At 37.0% G+C, this 16,881-nt stretch overlaps 2 protein-coding genes across 2 annotated transcripts; both read left to right on the forward strand.

The window, feature by feature from the left end:
- The first annotated feature begins 6,806 nt into the window (after positions 1 to 6,806).
- On the forward strand, positions 6,807 to 8,562 carry LOC310965702 (uncharacterized protein). Its single transcript, XM_083939437.1, has 4 exons — positions 6,807 to 6,912; positions 7,028 to 7,120; positions 8,160 to 8,211; positions 8,377 to 8,562. The coding sequence occupies exons 1-4, from the start codon at positions 6,825 to 6,827 to the stop codon at positions 8,492 to 8,494; spliced, it is 351 nt and encodes a 116-aa protein (XP_083795563.1). The 5' UTR covers positions 6,807 to 6,824; the 3' UTR covers positions 8,495 to 8,562.
- A 5,382-nt stretch (positions 8,563 to 13,944) lies between these two features.
- LOC310965800 (tumor necrosis factor receptor superfamily member 5-like) lies at positions 13,945 to 16,881 on the forward strand (the record flags this gene model as incomplete). The annotated part of the gene is made up of 6 exons (XM_083939553.1): positions 13,945 to 14,068; positions 14,613 to 14,738; positions 14,886 to 15,017; positions 15,496 to 15,591; positions 15,669 to 15,806; positions 16,730 to 16,881. The coding sequence occupies 6 exons, from the start codon at positions 13,945 to 13,947 to the stop codon at positions 16,879 to 16,881; spliced, it is 768 nt and encodes a 255-aa protein (XP_083795679.1).

A 16,881-nucleotide genomic window follows, 5' to 3' on the forward strand; every position in this document is an offset into this window, starting at 1 on the left:
ACTACACACACCCAAGAGAAGGCTTAATAACACGTAACAAACCACACATGATCATATACTATATACGGGATTTGTCACTGCACACAAGTACAACAAATGTTAGTTTTTGAGCAAACTTGGGCTGTCATATTAAAACAGAAAGAGAGGCACACAAACGTATCTACAGTAGATAAAAATAAAAAGTGCATTACATAGAGCATGTGACAGAGGAAAAGGGATTAATTACACCGATAACTAGGCTATTATAAAGGCCATAGTTTTTACTCGATGTAAATGAAACTATTTGCAGTTATGTTTTGCGTTTTGTTTGGCAAAGCCTACTTATGAAACAACATAGTCCAGAACATAAACAGATATTCAGTGTAAAGCAGCATTTTACAAGTTTATATTTTAAAACAGTTGGGGTGGAAACTTGGGGTTTGCATCTTATCTCGCTCAAAAACAAAACAAACAATCAAGCCAGCACACCAAACCAAACCAAAGTTTATTTACGTAGCACATTTCATTCACATATAGGCCTGATGCATTTAACAGGAAGCACACGATGGGAAACCCGGTTCATGTTTTTCTTCAATGAGAGGTCCTTGGTTTAGAGCTGTATATTGTTTTTATTGGTTGTGAAATTAATATAAAAAGGTTGAATCTGATATTGCCTAAGTAATAAACAGTGGTTGCCATGTCTTATTATTTACATAAAATCCACAGGGTACTTTTAAAAAAAAAATCATATTTAATGTAAGTGAGTTCAGTAATTTAGTATAATTGACCACAGAGGTGTTATGTCTTACAGGTGCTCTTATCTCACAGCCGTTGGTAAAGATTTCAGAAATATGCAATAAAAAAAGACCTAATATTAATTCCACAGTCACCAAAGGTTTCTGTTCAGGTAATCATGAGACCAAAATGAAAGATATTATGTCATATTCAGACTTCACATCAAGGTTGCTCAACCACTGGTCAGACTTTGTTTCCCTCCTCATACAGAAAGTTTGCAGTTTTGCGATCACAACAGTTTTGCCAAATTTAGTTAAATAGTTAATTACTACAATGGAAAATTGTAATTTTCGTTGAAGCTATTCTTGAATAATAACTAAACAAACTGAGATTTAAATACATTTTTGATCCTTACTCTCTAGTTTTGCAGTCATTGGTGTGCAGTTCAAATATATTTCACTTGATGAGAAGTGAGCGCCAGAATTAAATGAAAACTGTTTTTAGAATTCAAAATCATTGTCTTGCAGCAACAGATCCATTTATTTGGGCATATTCAAGCCAAGTCAGGACACCAAACCTGAACAATAACTCTTTTAACTAGACACCAATTACTGTATATGCGCTTAAAAGAAAGAAAAAGCTTCGAATCTACAATTTACTCACAATGCTGAAACAGAAAATGTCTAGTTTTCATTTCTGTTCTTCTTTCAACCTGGGTGCAGTCCCGTTAGTTTTCTGTGCATTGGTAACAAGAGTGAAAAGATTTAGTTTCGTCTCAGTCTCATGTCATTAAACGTCAGTTTAATTCTGTAAAACCTTTCTAAATTCATGGGCACAAGATTAAAACGTATATATTTACGTGCCCATAGAAACAACATGTGCTTCTTACTGCAGAATTGTTGTGAGTATGCAAAAGTCTTTGTCTTTGAGAAAGCATATAGAGGCGAATGCATGTAAGTCCACCGACACCAACACAGTATGTTGCCTGATTAGCTGTCTGTTTAAAGGGGACATATGCTAATTTTCAGGTTCATAGTTTTGTTAGTTAGTGTTTCTACTGGAACATGTTTATGTGGTTTAATGCTCAAAAACACATTATTTTTCTCATACCTGTCTGTCTGAAACACACTGTTTTAGTGCCTGTTTTTAAGCCGCCCTCCTGAAGAAGCCCAGTATGCTCAGATTGGGATTTCTGTGTCTTCCGCATCTGTATTCTCAGCGTCTCTGCACCGTCATTGCAGCTATTTACACACCATTGTATAGAAAGAAGGGCCAAAGGAAATTATTTTTAGCTTAAGGTGCTTGCAAAGAATGATAAAAAGACGATAAAGGCAATAAAAAGACGACATCACAAGAACAAATTATTTATGAGAGGTGTTTTAAAAGAGCATACTGATTCAGTGAGCCATATCTCTGTGGGCAGGTCGTTCCAAAGCTGAGGCGCTCTGACAGAGCAGACACGGTCACCTGTGTTTTTTTTAGCCTGGACCTTGGAACAGTTAAGAGAGACCCGTCTGTGGATCTAGGACAGTGTGAGTGCGCCCTTAGGCTGCGAACCGGCTCGTATGGGGCCAGCATGTCTGTGATGTATTCTGGGGCTAGACCTTGACGAGATTAAAAGTAAAATCTTAAAATAATTTCAAACAGAGACAAAGGCAATAACGCTGATCTGTAAAAAAAGAGTAATTGATAGAAAACTTATTTTGCTCATGATAACAGGTCTCGGCTAATTGTGGTGGTGCCTGCTGCCGTGGTCCTGCATGACACTTCCTGCTGCTATTATCACTGTTACTCATAAATACTATCATTAGTCTTATAAATTATAAAAATGTGCAGCCATAAAAACACCAACAGTTGTATGTCTCACTTTATCGCAGCTGTTATTGCCACTACTCATCATTGATCATGTTTGCCACCATCATTTTTATCATTTTCATATTCTATCACCTTGGCTGTGCTTGTTTCTACTATTCTGCTGTATTAACTGCCATAACATATAAGTCATATTCACATTACTAAAGATATTATTATAGTTACTGTTACTTTTGTGGTCCGTCTGTCTTTTCTCTCTTCTTTTCTTCTTCCTTAACCGGTGCAGACGGATATCTGACCTCCATAGAGCTGGGTCTGTCCGACGTTCCTGTCTGTTAAAGGGAAAGTTTCCATTATGGCTAGTTTGTACTCTAACTGTTATAATTTGGTACTGTAAATAAATTGAATTGAACAGTCTTTCCCAAAACAAGGGCCCAGAACCATTTTTACGGTCAAATATGGGTCTGGGTCAAATGCATAACAATGCTATGACATGTGAATATATAGCTTTATTTTCATTTGTTTTGCTTCGCTGGTTCAGGAACCCCTGTCATCAGAGTCTTTACTTTAATACTTTTAGATGGGTTGTCCAAACAACAAAGGAAGGAAGACTGCAACTGTATGTTGTGACAATAACAGTGACAAATCCTGTCTTGGGAGTTGCTTTTGAAATTTTGTCTCGGGTGCAACATTTCTTTACAAAGGAAGAGGTGTGCACTGTTTCTAGTGACACTAACTCTCCTGCAGCTATACACATATAGTGTTATGATTAACACCTTCTGTGATGTCAGAAAGAGACAAACAATGGGCTTTACTCATGATAAACATCTTGGCAAATATAGAAATTCACTTCAGGAATGACAGCTCAGCCTGACTCATCATATCATGTAAGTTACTTTTCATTTTTTCAGCTTGTTACAGTGGTTTATGTTAATATTGTTACAAGATTACAACAAGTCATTCGAACATAGACCTATTAAGAATTTTGTGATGCCATGATTAAAAATGTTTTTCTTAATTTTTCTGAGTAACAGACAGCTAAAATTGAGCGGAGGTGTATTTTCAACATCCGTTTTCAAGAGGCGAGCTAGCATTTGTGTGGTTGTATCTTGCAGAGATCACGAATATGTGGTATTTTCCATCTGCTCTTTGAGTTCATATGCAAATGTTCTATGTCATCTTACTGGCAAAAAAACAAAGCTTCATAATTTCCGACTAAAGAGTTCTTACTTATTTTCCTAGTAGTCCTGAAAAAAAAAGCCCAGATAAAGGTTAATAAACAAGCCAAAATAGTTCTAAGGCTGTATTTCTTATAGATTATAACATTCTGTTTCCCAAAAACATCTATAATGGAGCAAGCTGCTGCACGGATGGAAAATAATCACTTTTATCAGTTCTGATGTCAGTTGTTATAATAAATAAAGTGCATCTTAACATATAGATAAAACAACGACTGTTTGAACAACTGAAATTACAGAATAATTAATTAGTGGAGTGTCTAACCACATCCTCCTTCATCACGACACAATACAATATCTTAAAACCCACAATAAGCTCAACATGGAGAGGTTTTCTATGTGACAGGATGTGACCGTAATTATTATACTATTTTCTTAAAAGATAATTTTTCTGGCAGCTTTCCAAGCCTTTTTATCGTACAGGACGGACAGGAAATGGGGTGAGAGAGAGAGAGAGGGGGGGGGGGGGGGGGGAGACATGCAGCAAAGGGCCGCAGGTCGGTGTCGAGGACCTTCAGCCTCTTTACATGGGGCGACTGCTCTAAACACTCTGCCACCGGCCGCCCCAGCATTAATTATTTTGTTTCTAAAACGTCAAATGTCTCTAATATATAAAGTTTTTCCTATAAGGAAGCCAAAAAACGACCAAGAATGCTGTTTGCTATCTTGTTGTCTTGTCTTTGTTAACTTGAGATAACCAGATAATGAAGTTATCGTAAGAAAACAAAATAGTATGTCTTAATATTATTTCTAATTTATCAGAGATCAGAAGTTTAAACGGAACAGATCGAGCTGACGGTGATGTTGAAGTTAGCTGAAGGATACAAGTGTTAACAAAGGTTATATACAAAATATGTAGGCTATATGAAAATACGATTAATTGGATTAAATTCACAAGAGATAAAAAAAAAAATGTTACTTGTGTCCCTTAAAAATGAAAAAGAACCCCATTTTGGGTTGCTGGAAAAAAGTTAAATAAATAATACCTGACAATGACTGCTAGCCTATGAGGACATTTCTGATTACAGACACAACATCATGCATTTTTACCATATCACTTTATTCCAAAGTCACCGTCAGCTCCATGTTTACTATAAATGTCAACATTGGTGCACTACAAGTGTAGCGTCAGCTGATTTGACCATGGAGATGCGAGTCAAGGCTGGCGGGACCGTAGTGCATGAAGGCATGGTATGACTGAATCTCGATAAACATAATTAGCATGAGTAAACAATCTTTTCTTAATTATCTTACTATCTTGAGGTAACAAAGCTTATTTTCCTGACATAACAAGATAATTAACTTGTGATCTCAAGATAACGGCATTAAGAAAATAATCACAAGCACGGATTTTCTCGGCTTCCGTACAAACAGAATAATGCAATGAGTGTTAAAGGCACTGTACTCGACACTCAGAAGATTAATATAGCAGCAAATAAATATTTGATATAGAAAGATATAGTGGCGTATGGCGTCCTGAGCAGCGAATGTATGTGTCTCTGCATGCTATATTAGAGATTTTCTGTTTTCTGTCTGCATGCATGTTAGTGCATGTGGCCATGAAAAAAACTTTTTTCACGTATTGGGGTGAGATCTGAGACAATCCCAACTGCATACAGTTCCTTTCCTTAACTTTCAAACTGTAACCTATTATTATCCTTAAATATTATCCTTATATTAATGTTTTTTATTCTCATTACTATCAAGTATTAAGAGTAAAACATTATAATAAATTTTAAGTTTGGGCTTATCAGTGTCCTCACTTCTATTTATTACATCACAATTTTAATGTTCAACTTAAAAATTTTACTCTTTTGGGATTTAATTTGTGATCTTTATATGATGATGTATAAAGAATAGAAATAATAACCACCTACATGCTATTCAAATCACCTTTCGTGGGATTTTCCTTGGCTTTATAAGGTGGGGACTGGGGTACTTCTGTTTCACTCTCTGTGGTGTTTCACACAGGAAACGCTCAGAGGCATTTCTCAGCACTGAGGTATTGAACATGGTTCAGCTCAAACTGCTTGTATTCACTTTAACTTTTTCTAAACTCATTGTTGATTTGGATGCTAAGACTTGCCTTAAAGGTAAAGTATGATTTTCTTATACTAAACTCTAATTTGCGTCCTCATTCTGCATAATGCCATAGAATACAACATCCTCTTATGCTTTATGTGCTTTTCCCCTGAATGGTAAATAAAGGTCAAAGAGTAACTCGTGATGGAAGAGATGGTTGTGAAGTCTGCCCAGATAACAACTACCAGCCTGAAGAGAATAATACCAAATACTGTAAAGCATGTACAAAGTGTGATAACAGTAAGTGTTTAAGCTTTGGTATGACGTATTTTACAAAAAGGAACAATAAAACAATACTGTGAACAATAGTTGAGAGACTTGCATGATATTTCACAAAATCTGGCTACAGAATTACTAATGTTTCTGTTAATAGAGCCTAATCTTATTGGTTGGTAAGAAATGTGGTTGTGCTGAAAAAGAGAGCTTTTTTTTCCTTTTGCCAAATTAAGTGGTTTGAAGTCTGCTGTGATTTTCTTTTGTTGTAGAAAGAGGAAGCCGCGTTAAAGAAAATTGCACCAAAGAGACAAACACAAAATGTCAGTGCAATACAGGATTTGAACCCACGGAAAGTGACTCTTCCACTTGCAAATGTAAAATTGGATTTGGAGTTAACCTTGACCACACCGAATGCTCAGAATGTGAAGAAGGATATTTCAGCGCACGTATCAACTCCCCCTGTCAAAAGTGGAAGGAGTATGTCTGCTGTATTATATTGTTTTATAAACTTTATACACACATTATATTAAAACAATCTATTCTCAACCATGTTGAAACCTGTTGTTTACAGCTGTATCCTTTACCCCTCATTCTAGATGCAAATCAGGAGTAAATATTACTGGAACCAAGACCTCAGATGCCATCTGCAATCCAGAGCAGAAAGATACACACATCACTCCACTCCCCACTACAAAGAAAATTGTTTCTCTAATCACACGCGCGACATCCCACCGTCCACATGGGGGGGCTCAAACTCAGGGGATGCATACCACCACCACCATGACTGCTCCAAGACACACAACCACATGGCAGCCTTTCCACCCAAACACTGCTAACTACGTTGGTACAGGTAAAACAATTGCACCGGTTTTTTATGACGCAACCTCATAATAACCAATAAGTAACTGTAGCTTGTAACTTGCATTATGTATTATTATAACTTGTAGATTGCTTTTTTTGTTCAGGTATGGCCCTTATCATATTTGGAATTATTGGACTGCTAATACTGACCATCTTGACCTGCAAGCTGCACATTACTCCTCGACCAGCAGCACCAAGTATGTGACAGGACTGAAAGTATACCAATTCTGCACTTATACTAGTATTTGGTATTTGGTTTCTTGCTGAGAGTTATATGAGAAGATTGTTACCATTCTCTTGTTTGTACGCCAATTGCGAAGTTACAGCCAGCCGCAGGTTAGCTTAGCTTAGCACAAAGATTGGAAGCGGGAGGAAACGCCTGGGTCTGTCCAAAGTTAACAGCATCCACCTACACCAGCACTAGTAAAGCTCACTAATTCACGTGTTATATCTTGGTTGTTTAAAGAGACTGTACTCAACATTCAGAGCATTAATGTAGCAACAAATAGTTATTTTCCATGTAAAGATGTAGTGGAGTAATGGTTCCCTGAGCAGAGAACTAAGTCACTTTCTCTGTGTGTTAGGTTCTCTCGTTTGTTTTAGAAAGACGGTCCGGCCATATGTGCTTGTTAATGCTAGGGCCCATGAAAAAAAACATAGTTATTTAACATTTTGGGGAGGCAATCCCAGCCTTTTTTTTTTTTTCAGTATTTCAATAAGATCACCTATAATTCATAAAAAAAAATAAACGTGTAAAAATGACACATTGCTTTGTTATGGAGGGTTGGATGGCACAGCCATTTCACTGCACAATAATTTCCCTGGAGTTACCGTGAAATTACCAAAAGCAGCAGGGACTCCAAGACTCACATTTCCCACCTTTTTGATAAGCTAACGTACTGTTAGCTGTAGTTTTATATTTTCAGTTTAGACATGAAAGAGGGTTTGATCGTCCACCAAACACTCAGCAAGAAAGCAAATAAGCAACTTTCTTTCGATATTTTCCTTTGAACATTAAACTTCTTGCATCCTAATGTGAATGCCATTGTTAAACATATATTTTTGTTCTATTTTATTGATTCACATGATATGGCCCACCTTTGCGCCTTCATTTTGAACGTTTTTCCATTTACCAAATGTGCCTAATAACTTTTGAAAAGACAAAGAATATGGATATTAATTGTGGCTACAAAGATTCCTTTAAAAAATGAATTATGCTATAATATTTGTTTTCAGAAAATGACTCATTGTGTCGGAGGCCAGTTGAAGAAAGCGGCGATGGTAAATGGTAAATGGACTCGTACTTATATAGCGCCCGTCTAGTCTTCTGACTACTTAAGGCGCTTTCACACTACTTGTCACATTCACCCATTCACACAGACATTCACACTGATGGTGGTGGACATCTTCATACCATCTAATCTAACCATTCACATCACATTTACACACCCAGCACAGGGAGCAATTCGGGGTTCAGTGTCTTGCCCAAGGACACTTCGACATGTGGACCAAGGGAGCTGGGGATCAAACCGCTGATATCTCAAATGGAGGATGACCCACTCTTCCATTGAGCCACAGCCACCCCAATAGCAGTCTGTCCTCTCTCAAATTGAATCCAGAGGAGCTTTGAGGTGAAACTTCCTTCAACATGTCAAACAAGAATTTCAGAGTGATTAATTTTATTGTTGGTTTTACATTAGAAGATACATGAGAGAAAGTTTTTACTATATCTGTATTGTAACAGGTGTATTCACAATCTGCAGTCCTGTCAACATTCGACTACTCTTTGTTGTGCTGTAACAGAATATCGGGTGAAATATGTGAAATATCTGTAAAAATCATACCTGACTTTTTGTCATTTAACTGCAGATCAGTTTAAAGTTAAATACTTAAAGGTAGCTTTTACTGTTTAAGGTGTTATGCTTTCTTTAGTAAGATTTTTTTACTAAATTACAATAGCCTCAGAGATCATGCCACTAAATACCTATCTAATACCTAATCCTTGTTAGTCTTGCTAAAATGTATGCATATACATGTGTCATCTGATGTCTTTTTAAGCCTTAATTACATTACACAATTGTATATTCTTCAATGGGGAAAGTGACACGTTTCTGAGAAATATACAGTATGAACAGTAAAGTTAGAAACAATCAATACTATTGATATAAAATATTATGCTTGGAGAACCTAGGAAAGATATTTAACTTATTTTTTATCTGTATCTATTTTTGTCACGTTTTGTTCATTCAGTTCTTTTCCACAGGTAGCAGATCTGTAAAGCTGAGAACAGTAAAACAAAAAAAATGCTTTCAGTTGTGTGTGGGGTTTGGGGAGTTTCCCTTGTGGAGTTATATGTGCCTCTTTTTCCCACTGAGAGATCTAATTTTTTTCATTTCAGCCGTTGGAAAGATTATTGTTATAAATGTGAAGACTTTCATGTTGTTTATACCTCACTGGAGACTTTCCCCAGATCAGTGTCAGATGACTTATGAAAGCATGCCCTCATTATTTTTATCCACTCATGTTTTGCTAAGAAATCAGATACACAAGCCTTCAAATCACATACCTGGTTGACTCTATGACTAGTTGGATGCTGTTGGTTAAAGGCTCAGTTTAGTAACAAATCAGTGATTCCTTTGACAGCTCCCTCTGTTGGAATAATTCAGTGGCAAAAAGAGTGGTGGGCCAAGTATTTAGAAGTATCAATACAACAATGTAAAAATACTCTATAGTTCTATAAATCCTAAGTAAAAGTAAAGAAGTCTTTGCAGTAAAATGTGAAAGTTTGAAAAGTAAAAATGCTGCAGGAAGAATATATTATCATATAAACTATTACAGTGAAGCACCAATGCGTAAGCAATGAAATCTTGAATTCTCTATGAAATATTGGAGGATTTGAAGAGTAATTTAAATTAAATCTGAGAGATTTAGAGGGGAAATGACCCTTTGTTGAAGCTGCTAACAACTCATAGACATCTGAAATGACACTGCTTTTATAGGTCACAAGACAAAAAGGTATAGTGAAAATGTAGGGAAGTAGAAGTATACAGTATCAAGTAAAATAAATGTACTTAGGTACAGCATGTGAGTACATGTACTTAGTTACTTCATTGCTATCTGACTCTTTCTGTAATATTTTTCTCTTAAATGTGTTCCATGTTTTCAAAATACATGCTGTGATTCCCAGAGTGTGTGAATAGTAAAATAAATCAATAAAAAGTTTTCTTTTTGTACAACTAATCTCAGCATTTGTTACAGAGAATATGCACATACACACTGGAAACAGTCACTGCAGAAACTTTCAGTAAATGTCAGTGATCCAGGAAGTCGGCATGTGGTTTCAAAGAAATATCCAACACACGCTACCCAAACCCTTTACAACTCCAACTCAACTCATTAAACAACACACCCTTTGAACTTATACATATATGTATATTTTAAACCAGGTTTTTACATCCAGCTCTCTCTAGATCCACAAAAGAACAACTTTTCTCACCATCTACAGTAGCAAGCTATACTGCACAACAACTGTAAACAGACCTTGATCTGTTAAATCAGTGGAGTTCCCCTTTAAGGTTAAAGTTTAAATAAAACTTCCAAGGGTGGTGAATACTTCACTGTATTTTCCTCTGTTCTTCAGTGATCTTTAATGTTGTGCTATGCCTTCGCTTCTGTACTTTTGTATTCAGTGCCATCAAATGCCATACAATAACCTTTAGTGAGTTTTTATATCATGGCTCAGCTAAATCAGCACGTCTTCCACCCACCCTCACCACAATGTCCACAGACGGGTGCATGTGCATTGCATTGTGAAGGGAAATCCAACTATCCACCCTTTGTGGTTACGCAATGACGATTCACACTTGAGAACTACGTATAAGTACGTCTAGTGTTATTTCACATCCTGACGGAGGTTTGAAACATGCGACCATGTGGTTCTGAGTGAGTGTGAGTGACAGAGAGAGAGGTAAATGTCTTTGAGACTTTGGGTAGTACAGCGCACGTGTGATGAGGTTTTGATAGGTGTGAAATCAGCTGTGGGATGTCAAAAACATACCAAAACACACTATATAGTGCTACAAATCTAAAATGACCGTACCCATCAGAATTCATGCAAATGAAATCACAGCAAACATTAGGCTCTCAATTTACAGGACCACAAGTCATACATCAGTATTAATCACAAGCTTTCAGAATGAGAGTGTGGAGTCAGTGTGGACATGTCCGAAGTTATCAGATGTTCTTTTTTTAATCCATGTTCCTCTGGAGCCTACAACACCTTGACGAAGGCTCAACAACACCAGAATGACTGCAACCAATCATTGTTTTTTATTATAGATTAATCAGTTTAATATTTGATGATTACTTGATTAATAGTGTGGCGTATAAAAACATTCCATTACAGGAGCCCAAAGTAATGTCTAAGGTTGCTTGTTTTGTGCAGTCAACGGTACAAAAACCAAAGATTTTCCATTTACAATGATATTATAGAGAAAAAACAACCAATCCTTAAATTTGGACCAGCAAATGTTTGGCATGTTTGCTTGATAACAGGCTTAAAGGTCCCATATTATGTTCATTTTCAGGTTCCTATATGTTTGGATTTTTCTTAGAGAATGTTTACATGCTTTAATGTACAAAGAAAACCCCACATTATTGTGACATCGCAACCATACGAAAGTCCAGACGACTTATTTAAAGGGACAGTTTTGTGGATTGAGCATTAGGTATTTCACAGTATTTATATAGCACTTAAATGAGTTAATCATTCATTCATTCATCTTCAACCGCTTTTTAAATGGTCGATGATTCAATTTCTGTCAAATTTATGTATTAATCATTTCAGCACAACTCAACATGTGATGCATTTGCCAGGAAACTACCCCGTCCAGCACCAAATGTCAAAAAACTATTACTGGAGTGCAAAACACTGCAAAATGTACTGAAAACCAACAAAAACTGTGCAAGCTTAACCACACTTCACACTTTGTAGGTTAAAATACTGCATCTTTTAGAAGTCTGGGGTAAAAATTCACACTTAAAAAACTGAAGTCAAGGGTTAAAATCTTTGAAATAATAATGGCACACAACTCTCTAAGATTGGATTGGACTATGAGTATTTCATCTATATTCTCCCCTTATTCACAAAAATGATTCAAACGAGGTTTTTGGCAATGCTCCTGAAAAGTCTGGGGAAACCCTCCATTCAGTGGGGTTTAATGTGGGATTTATTTAAGATTAAATTATATTATACAGGTGGTGCTTCTAAATGCCATGTTCACTTTCTGACTTACGAATCATGTCTGTTCATTACGTCATTTGGCTGAAAAACAGGATCACTGCTAATCTCATGTCTTAGAAACCGAAGGTGTTCTAGGATCAGACCTTTGGGGGTTTCAGCCCCTAATGAGAATTGTATGTTTTCCATGTCAATAAACAGCTAAGGTGCAGCGTCTAAGTATTTTTACCTACCACATAAACGTATGAAGGTAAAAACATTGTGAAAAGCATCTGGACAAACCAACACACAGGATGGGCGTCCACTCTTACAGACAGTGTAACAGACTGCAGACATACACACATCTCTCGCTTTTTTTGAGATTTTCCAAAGTGAAAGTGTTGATTCTTTTAGCGTCCATGCTGTGATTTGGTATTAAAAACTTTTGACATTTGGAGTTTTCCAGGATTCGATGGTGAGCACTTATGCTGTGCAAGCTGCTTTGCCAATACACCTAGGAAATCCTCTCGATGCCCTAGGTCTCTAGTTTGTGGTTGTAAAGTTTTATGAGGCTGTGATGATCCTAGAGGTCACAACAGGTGATTGTATGGGTGTGAGGTCAAGTTTAAAAAAAATGGTGTCACCACAATGAAATACAGAAACCCTGAAAGGCAAGGTGAGAAAATTTTGTTGGCCAGTTTATCTATCTATTTCTCGTACGTATGAGATACCAACTTCAAGATAGTATCTCGGAGATAGTATTCTTTAATGAAATGAGCTCACTGAATCCACAAGAGTCTCTGTTTTCCAATTTATGCAATTCCAAGATTGTTTAGAGACTCCAGTATGCAGAAATGTTCAAAGAATATTTTGCATAAATGTGGAATGTTATTTAGCTCCCTTCCTGACAAGCTAGCATGACATAATGTTCCCTCTTAACATTTAGCCCCACCTCCATTTTTACCAACTTAGAAACGGATTAAAATGAAACATGCCCCAGCCATAGTGTTTCTTCAGCATAGCACTTTAAATCTGACCTCCTGTCTTATAATAATGTTATGCCATTACTTTTGTTGGCTATTTAGGAAATGATCAAGACAAAAACTAGCCAATAAACAAAGATGATGATCAAGTTATGTGACCAAACCTGAAACGGTGGCCCTGGAAATTTCAAAAAGGAGGATATCTGTATCCAGTGGTACAATCTAACTTAGTACATTTACTCAAGTACAATTTTTCAGTCCTTGTATATTTTACTATAGCTTTTAAGTATGAATGTTACTTTATACTTCTACACCACTGCATTTCAGTGGGATATATCATTTTCTCTTTACCTTGAGTGTATAGATGGATGTTGAGCTGCTTCATCCACAGTTTTTGCAAAAGTGTTTCATATGACACAACCTGAGATAACACCTCCAGCAGCAGCAGCACATGCTTTAAAGGAAAGCCTATGAAAGACAGATCAAGTGAAGACATGCTGATGTCTTCTGTTTTGTCTTCATAAATCTGCCCCATATACATCATCTGTGTAAAGGCGGTGTAAATAGCACCACATATACAATATGAAATTTCATGACAAAAAATCACTAGTAAATACAGTTAAAAAAACAACAACTAAAATACAATATTTTGTTATTCAGTTCCTACTGTTGTTGAAATTGTGCAAGTACAAGGGTCTTTCACTTCCTGAACTACTGCAGATGTCTCACAATGTCTCTCGGCCAGATAACCACACTCACATCTGACGTCAGCAAACAGCCAGGATAAAACCCTGAAGGCACAAGCAGAGCAGTGGTCACAATGATTCCTCTGAGCCTTACCCTGGCAGCGTTATCTGTGCTGAGTATTTGGACTGTGTATGCTACAGGCTGCGATGACGGACAGGAGGAGGTAGATGGGCAATGCTGCAACCAGTGTCCTCCAGGTAAAACCCATAATTTATCTTTGTTTTGTATAAATCAGTTAAATTGTGTCATCTAATTGTGTGAGTGTTATCTATATTTGATGTAGAAAAACTTTCTTCACTTAGATGGATTGAATATTGTCCCAACGAGCCTCAGTTGTCCTTATTTAAGTATTTAAGCTTAATACAACACAGATCTGATATCATAGAAGGTCTTGTTACAACATGTGAGGTCATATAAAAAGCCTAAAGTACAATAATCTCAGCTTTTTACAGTGTGTCCCACGTCGTACAGAATCACATGCAATCACACATCACAATGTTGTGTGTAACCATTGGTTCAGACTGTTGAAGTCAGAAATATACAAGGTCCTGATCTTAGCTTTAGGCTCAAGAGACATTGAGCTTTACTTACATGCATACATCCAGACAGCTCAGGACTTTGAGGCCTCTGTACATTATACAGTGGTCATGATGACATTTACACAACTTTATCATGAATATTTATCTCCCAAAATATTCTTGAGAGTGACTGATTTTTATTTTTTTGTTTTTTATTTTGAAGGTACATATATGAAAGTTTACTGCTCAGAGCACCAGCAGACTGTATGTAGCCCCTGTGCAGAGGGCTACTTCTCAGACCATTACAGCATGTTTGACAGATGTGAAAAATGCCTGTCATGCCAACAAGGTAAGATTGAAATTAATGATAAAAGGTTTGATTTATAAAAAAGAAAAATGTAGCTCTGCTCTCTGTGGATCTGTAGTGAAACAGTTGACTCAGACAAAACACTGGTATTACCTACAAGATGTGGTTTGAATGATTGCCTTTCTACAGACTATGCTAAGAAATGTACGCTGACCACAAATGCAAACTGTTCCTGCGGCTCTGGTTTCCTGTGCTCCAACAACATATGTTCAAAGTGTGAGGACAATAAATGCAACATGGGGCAAAAACTGAAGAAAACAGGTGAGAGATTTTTTTTAGATCAACGATATAGGTTGTGGTCTTAAAATGAATTGAGGTTGGCACAAATGTAGTTTGAATGTGCCAGTTTCCGTTTTATGTGTTTATTTGTGGGTGTCAGGGGTTGTCAAGGTGCGTAAATGGAAATAAAAAGGTGTAAGCCATAAAGCTACTAAAAATGTAGGTTTTTAGTGGCACCCAACACGCTTTTTTGATAAGTCTTATTAAAATATATAGGCCTACATTAAACTAAAATCATTTTAAATTTCTCTGTATCCCTATCTCTCTCTCTCTCTCACACACACATACACAGTTAGTGAAGGTTTTCCAAGCATCTGTCCACACATCTGTCATTGAAACATGATCCTTTATGAGGAGAGCTGCTCATTACAATGTCACAGCAGCAAAATATTACACTTAAAAGAAGAATTAGGTGTTGATTGAACAAATGGTGGACTCAACTGTTTGTCTGTCATTGCAGCCAATCCCTCTGGTGTCGGGTTGATCGAGTATTCATATCAGTGTGAGCCTTCATGCCCTGATAACACGTATTTTGACGAGAAAGAGGATATCTGCAGTAAGTAAATGGAGATGTTTTTGCTTGATGATCGATATCGGTGAGCTGAATTAACTTGAGATTTGATCTTTCACCAGAGTTGCACAGAGAGTCGCAAAGAGATGCTAGAGACTCTATTCATGTGATCCTTGGGATTGGCTTTGTTTTGCTTGCTCTCTCCCTCCTTGTGTGTCTATCGTATGCCTGTATAAAGACGCTAAGGAAGCACAAAGCATGTAAGTGGGCCTTAATAAAAAAATATATACAGTATCTAATGATTGATTTTACACAAACATACAAAGAATCGGATCTGGGAATAAAGAGTACACAGAAAATTCTGCAGAGCCTTTAAAATGTATTCATCATCCTTGGAATTGTTCATTGTTTTACAACATTTAAAATCCAAGTTAATGTTGCCTTTTTCCTAACACTGATCAAAAGAAAAAGAGGACTAGTGTGTAGGATTTATTGGCCTCTAGTGGTGAGGTAGCAGATTGCAACCAACTGAGTTCCCCTTTCCTCAAACGTGTAGTGGAATCTACGGTGGTCTTCAGGAAACGTAAAAAAAATGCATAAGGCCCTCTGTGTAGCCAGTGTTTGGTTCGTCCATTATGGGCTACTGTAGAAACATGGTAAGCTCTGTGTAAGAGGACCTGCTTCCTATGTGGATAAGGGCTCATTCCAGGCTAACAAAAACTCTTTCCTGTCAGGAGATTATACACGCATGAAAACACAATTATAATAATAAAGGAATATTAAAATCATTTTTTGCCAATAGGTCCCCTTAGATCCTACACACTGCTCCTTTAATGTTTGAGTGAAAGTAGACCTCTGCAAAGTAATCCAAAAGACTCACAAATACAAAATACTTATTGCCGCAGTAGTTGGTTTTAGAAGTTACATAAAAGGAGATCACCTGTGTCGTCAATGGGTTTCAACTGATTGAACGAAAAAAAAAGGAACACACCAAGTAACTCAATGAAAAAGTGACTGAAAAGCACAAGTCAGGGGATAGAAGAAGTCTCTGAACATATATTGGTGTGCAGTTGAATAAGAGGTAGTAGGTAGCAGGTATATGAATATGACATGACTGCAGTGTGCATTTGACTATGCTACTGATTTCAAAGTATTTTGTTTGTATTGTTTATCTCTCCTCCAGATAATAATCCCATCGAAGTCTTAGCAGTCTCCACCAACACCAGTGACTATCACCTGTCGAAGGAGGAGAGTGGACGTGAGCTCAGCGTGCAGGATGAATCCAAGAACAGCAGTTTTAGCCTCCTGCACCTGGAAAAAGTCGCCACTTGTTAA

The sequence above is a fragment of the Echiichthys vipera genome (assembly GCF_963691815.1).
Source record: "Echiichthys vipera genome assembly, chromosome: X".
Taxonomy (NCBI): Eukaryota; Metazoa; Chordata; class Actinopteri; order Perciformes; family Trachinidae; genus Echiichthys; species Echiichthys vipera.

Bases quoted from the DNA above. Each gene is read 5' to 3' on its own strand.
- LOC310965702 (XM_083939437.1), top strand. From the start codon at position 6,825: ATGCATACCACCACCACCATGACTGCTCCAAGACACACAACCACATGG. The intron at 7,121-8,159 runs GTATGTGACAGG...ATTTGTTTTCAG, and splicing joins TCCTCGACCAGCAGCACCAA to AAAATGACTCATTGTGTCGG. The intron at 8,212-8,376 runs GTAAATGGACTC...TTACACACCCAG, and splicing joins GAAAGCGGCGATGGTAAATG to CACAGGGAGCAATTCGGGGT.